This window comes from Rhinopithecus bieti, unplaced genomic scaffold, assembly GCF_001698545.2.
Source record: "Rhinopithecus bieti isolate Rb0 unplaced genomic scaffold, ASM169854v2 scaffold_29388, whole genome shotgun sequence".
Lineage (NCBI taxonomy): Eukaryota > Metazoa > Chordata > Mammalia > Primates > Cercopithecidae > Rhinopithecus > Rhinopithecus bieti.
The window spans coordinates 595945-600017 of NW_016813389.1; the positions used below are offsets into that span (position 1 = coordinate 595945).

The 4073-nt window shown below is 44.5% G+C and overlaps 1 protein-coding gene across 1 annotated transcript in view; it reads left to right on the forward strand.

Annotated features, from left to right (window-relative positions):
* The window catches only part of SPTAN1 (spectrin alpha, non-erythrocytic 1), an 88881-nt gene that overhangs the window by 32019 nt on the left and 52789 nt on the right, over positions 1-4073 (forward strand). Inside the window, exons 12-18 of the mRNA XM_017848180.1 lie at positions 325-402; positions 540-695; positions 927-1131; positions 1641-1822; positions 2134-2377; positions 2573-2695; positions 3580-3797. Of these exons, the coding sequence (XP_017703669.1) occupies positions 325-402; positions 540-695; positions 927-1131; positions 1641-1822; positions 2134-2377; positions 2573-2695; positions 3580-3797 (1206 nt within the window). The remainder of the gene's footprint in view (positions 1-324; positions 403-539; positions 696-926; positions 1132-1640; positions 1823-2133; positions 2378-2572; positions 2696-3579; positions 3798-4073) is intronic.

The following is a 4073-nucleotide window of genomic DNA, read 5'->3' on the forward strand; positions in this document are numbered from 1 at the left end:
AAAAAAAAAAAAAAAGAAAATATATCTTAGAAATAAGAATTTGGAAAGCTATTAACCTGTATTTGACCCCTGCCAGGAGATTGTGGCACAGCTAGTGTCTCCAGTCTTGAATGGAGGTAGCCCAGTCTTAAGATATGCAACTGATAACATCAAGCAAAATCTCAAAAGTTGTGAGAAAAATGTCATCACCAACCTTTGGGTGAAAACCTTGACCTGTATTAAAGTTTGGTGTGTTTTATGATCTGTTCAGCCGTTACTTTTCTCTAGAGGCCAAGCTCAGGACTAATGTGCTTACCAATGAATAACTTTTATCTTCCTTCCTAGGCATTAGATGAATTTGCAACCAAGCTAATTCAGAACAACCACTATGCAATGGAAGATGTGGCCACTCGCCGAGATGCTGTAAGTTTGTAGGTTCTTCATGCTTCTCCTTTTTGGTACGTGCGTCTCTCTTCTAAGATGTTCCAGTTAAGTCTCTTCAACTGGACATCCCTTTGGGCATAAACACTAGAGACTCACAGGGGATCCTTGTCTTTCAGCTGTTGAGCCGCCGCAATGCCCTTCACGAGAGAGCCATGCGTCGCCGGGCCCAGCTAGCCGATTCTTTCCATTTGCAGCAGTTTTTCCGTGATTCTGATGAGCTCAAGAGTTGGGTCAATGAGAAGATGAAAACTGCCACAGATGAAGCTTATAAAGTAATGTACTATTAGTGTTGCTGTGTAGCACTTGATTAGTAAGCTAAACATAGCTCTCACAAATAAATGATAGCTAAAGGACAAAATAAGGGATTCCAAAAACCACACTACTTAATGTAAGCCAACTGTTTTATACATTCCTCCATAAAGATAAGTATGAAGGTAATGCAAGGGAACTTGACATACTCAGGTTTAAGATAGAAAGAATCCCCTTCTTTCTTTTATTGGCAGGATCCATCCAACCTACAAGGAAAAGTACAGAAGCATCAGGCTTTTGAGGCTGAGCTCTCAGCAAACCAGAGCCGAATTGATGCTTTGGAGAAAGCTGGCCAAAAACTGATTGATGTCAACCACTATGCCAAGGACGAAGTAGCAGCTCGTATGAATGAGGTGATCAGTTTGTGGAAGAAATTGCTAGAGGCCACTGAACTGAAAGGTAAGAGAAGATGTTCCATTGGATTGTGACATGCATATTTGGGGAACTAAATACCCCTTTCTATGAAGTATTTTAGGGACATACACCCCTAAAGTAAGGTGAAGTGGATGACTTTGGCATTAAGGATAATTTTCTGTGTAGGAATTACTTGGCTTAAGTTCTTGATAATAGTTTGGTAAATGTGGTTGAGCATACTGGTTGGTGAGGGAGTCTGAGTGAGAAGGAACAGAATTGGGCCTCATTGCTGAAAATCAAAGTTCAGCTGAGAGCCAAGGGCATTTACTAATTCTCCAGTGTCCTTGTATCTCAAGGGGGTTAGAATGCTTCCAGTTCAACCTTGAGACGGTAGAGCAGAGGCTGCAATTGATATTTCCTTTCCCTTTGTGACGTAAGTGAAGGAATAAAATTCTGATCTATATAGTCCTTCACCACGATGCTACTGTTCATGGGCAGTGTCGGCAGAAGGGTAATGCTAAGCAATGCAAAATTAAACTTGCTTCCTTCCATAGGAATAAAACTTCGTGAAGCCAACCAGCAACAGCAATTTAATCGCAATGTTGAGGATATTGAATTGTGGCTGTATGAAGTAGAAGGTCACTTGGCTTCGGATGATTATGGCAAAGATCTTACCAATGTGCAGAACCTCCAGAAGAAACATGCCCTACTAGAGGCAGATGTGGCTGCTCACCAGGTAGTGTGAGCTGGGGGCTGTGGTTGGGCAAGTGAATGCAGAAACCATAGGAGGGAGGAAAAGCCAGTAATTTCAGACTAAATGAGTTTTGGGAGGGATGAAATGTGTTGATTTTCTTAGATCACTCTTTGCTGCATGTGCTTCTGCTCAAAGTAAATATCATCCCTTAGAGCTTTCTAGGAGCCTCAGATGAAGGAAGGAACTAGCAGAAAGAATACTCTCAGGGGTGGGAAAAAGACCTTATCAACTTTTCTTTGTATACGATAAAACCACACCAAAGTAAAGTCAGCTCTGTTTTTTCACATTCCCAGGACCGAATTGATGGCATCACTATTCAGGCCCGCCAATTCCAAGATGCTGGCCATTTTGATGCAGAAAACATCAAGAAGAAACAGGAAGCCCTCGTGGCTCGCTATGAGGCACTCAAGGAGCCCATGGTTGCCCGGAAGCAGAAGCTGGCTGATTCTCTGCGATTGCAGCAGCTCTTCCGGGATGTTGAGGATGAGGAGACGTGGATTCGAGAGAAAGAGCCCATTGCCGCATCTACAAATAGAGGTCAGTCTGCTTCCCTCAGGTAGGAATCAACTTGGGAAAGGCTATGCTGTTGTAGCATAGAGGGGATGGATATCAGGATGGGCAGGGTCAAGTTTAAATTATCGAACTGGAACCATGGTGGTAGCTAAGAATGACAAATCAGTGCTAACTTTTCTCTTCATGGTTGGATAACTGGGGAGTGGTGTCTGCTTTCAGGTAAGGATTTGATTGGGGTCCAGAATCTGCTAAAGAAACATCAAGCCTTACAAGCAGAAATTGCTGGACATGAACCACGCATCAAAGCAGTTACACAGAAGGGGAATGCCATGGTGGAGGAAGGTGAGTAATTGGCATCAGTGATGTGGCTTGGCGCTGCTCCTTGTATCTCCCCTTCTTGCCAAGAGCATGGCCATGTGGGCATAACAGACCGGGCTCTGGGGCTGAATACCATCCCAATTCTTTACTGACTGTACGACCTGACCAGACCTTATCCTTTCTGAGCCTGAATTTCTTTTTTTTTTTTTTTGAGACGGAGTCTCACTCTGTCACTCAAGGTGGAGTGCAGTGGTGCGATCTCAGCTCACTGGAACCTCTGCCTCCCAAGTTCAAGCAGTTCTCCTGTCTCAGCCTCCAAGTAGCTGGGACTACAGGCACACACCAGCATACCCAACTAATTTTTGTATTTTTAGTAGAGACGAGGTTTCACCATATTGGTCAGGCTGATGTTGAACTCCTGACCTCAGGTGATCCACCTGCCTCGGCCTCCCTGAGTGCTGGGATTACAGCTGTGAGCCACCATGCCCGGGTCTGAGCCTGAATTTCTTATCTGTGAAATGGGGATGACAACACCTCTCCTGATGCAGTAGTGAATAAGTGAAACCAAGTAGGGAAAGAGCTGAAAGAGGGCCTGCACATGGCAGTCTCAGTAACTGAGTGCTACAGTGGTACTGTTACTAGTCTTTATAATACTATCACTAATGCCAACTTGCGATATCTGCTTCTTAGAGTCTAGGTAGAGGTCATGGTTTGAGGAGGCAAAAAATGAAACAGTCCTTTAAAGGGTTAGAACCTGAGCCTCTCAAAAAAATTGGAATTATGAAAGGGCACAGCTCACCAAAACATAGTAATGAAAGGGCTGTGAATACACAGAGAAAACTTCTTTTTGTCCTTCTGTAATGTGTCAACATAGTTTTTGTTATCCTCTTTCCCTACCCGCCTTCCAGGCCATTTTGCTGCAGAGGATGTGAAGGCCAAGCTTCACGAGCTGAACCAAAAGTGGGAGGCGCTGAAAGCCAAAGCCTCCCAGCGTCGGCAGGACCTGGAGGACTCTCTGCAGGCCCAGCAGTACTTTGCTGATGCTAATGAGGCCGAATCCTGGATGCGGGAGAAAGAACCCATTGTGGGCAGCACGGACTATGGAAAGGACGAAGACTCTGCTGAGGTAACCAGGCTTGGGAAGCGTCTTACCTGCCAGGGAAGTGGAACAGGGCTTGTACTGGGAAGGAAGTTAGGAGAAGTAGTGATGCATGGGAGCTGTGCATCACAATGATTGTTTTTAAAGATGTTTTGGAATCCATTTTTTACTTTTTTTTTTTAAGACAGGGTCTCACTGTTGCTGAGGCTGGAATGCAATGGTACAATTGTGGCTCACTGCAGCCTCAAACTCTGGGACTATATAGGCAGGTAGCACTAGGCCTAGCTACGCTTTTTTTTTTTT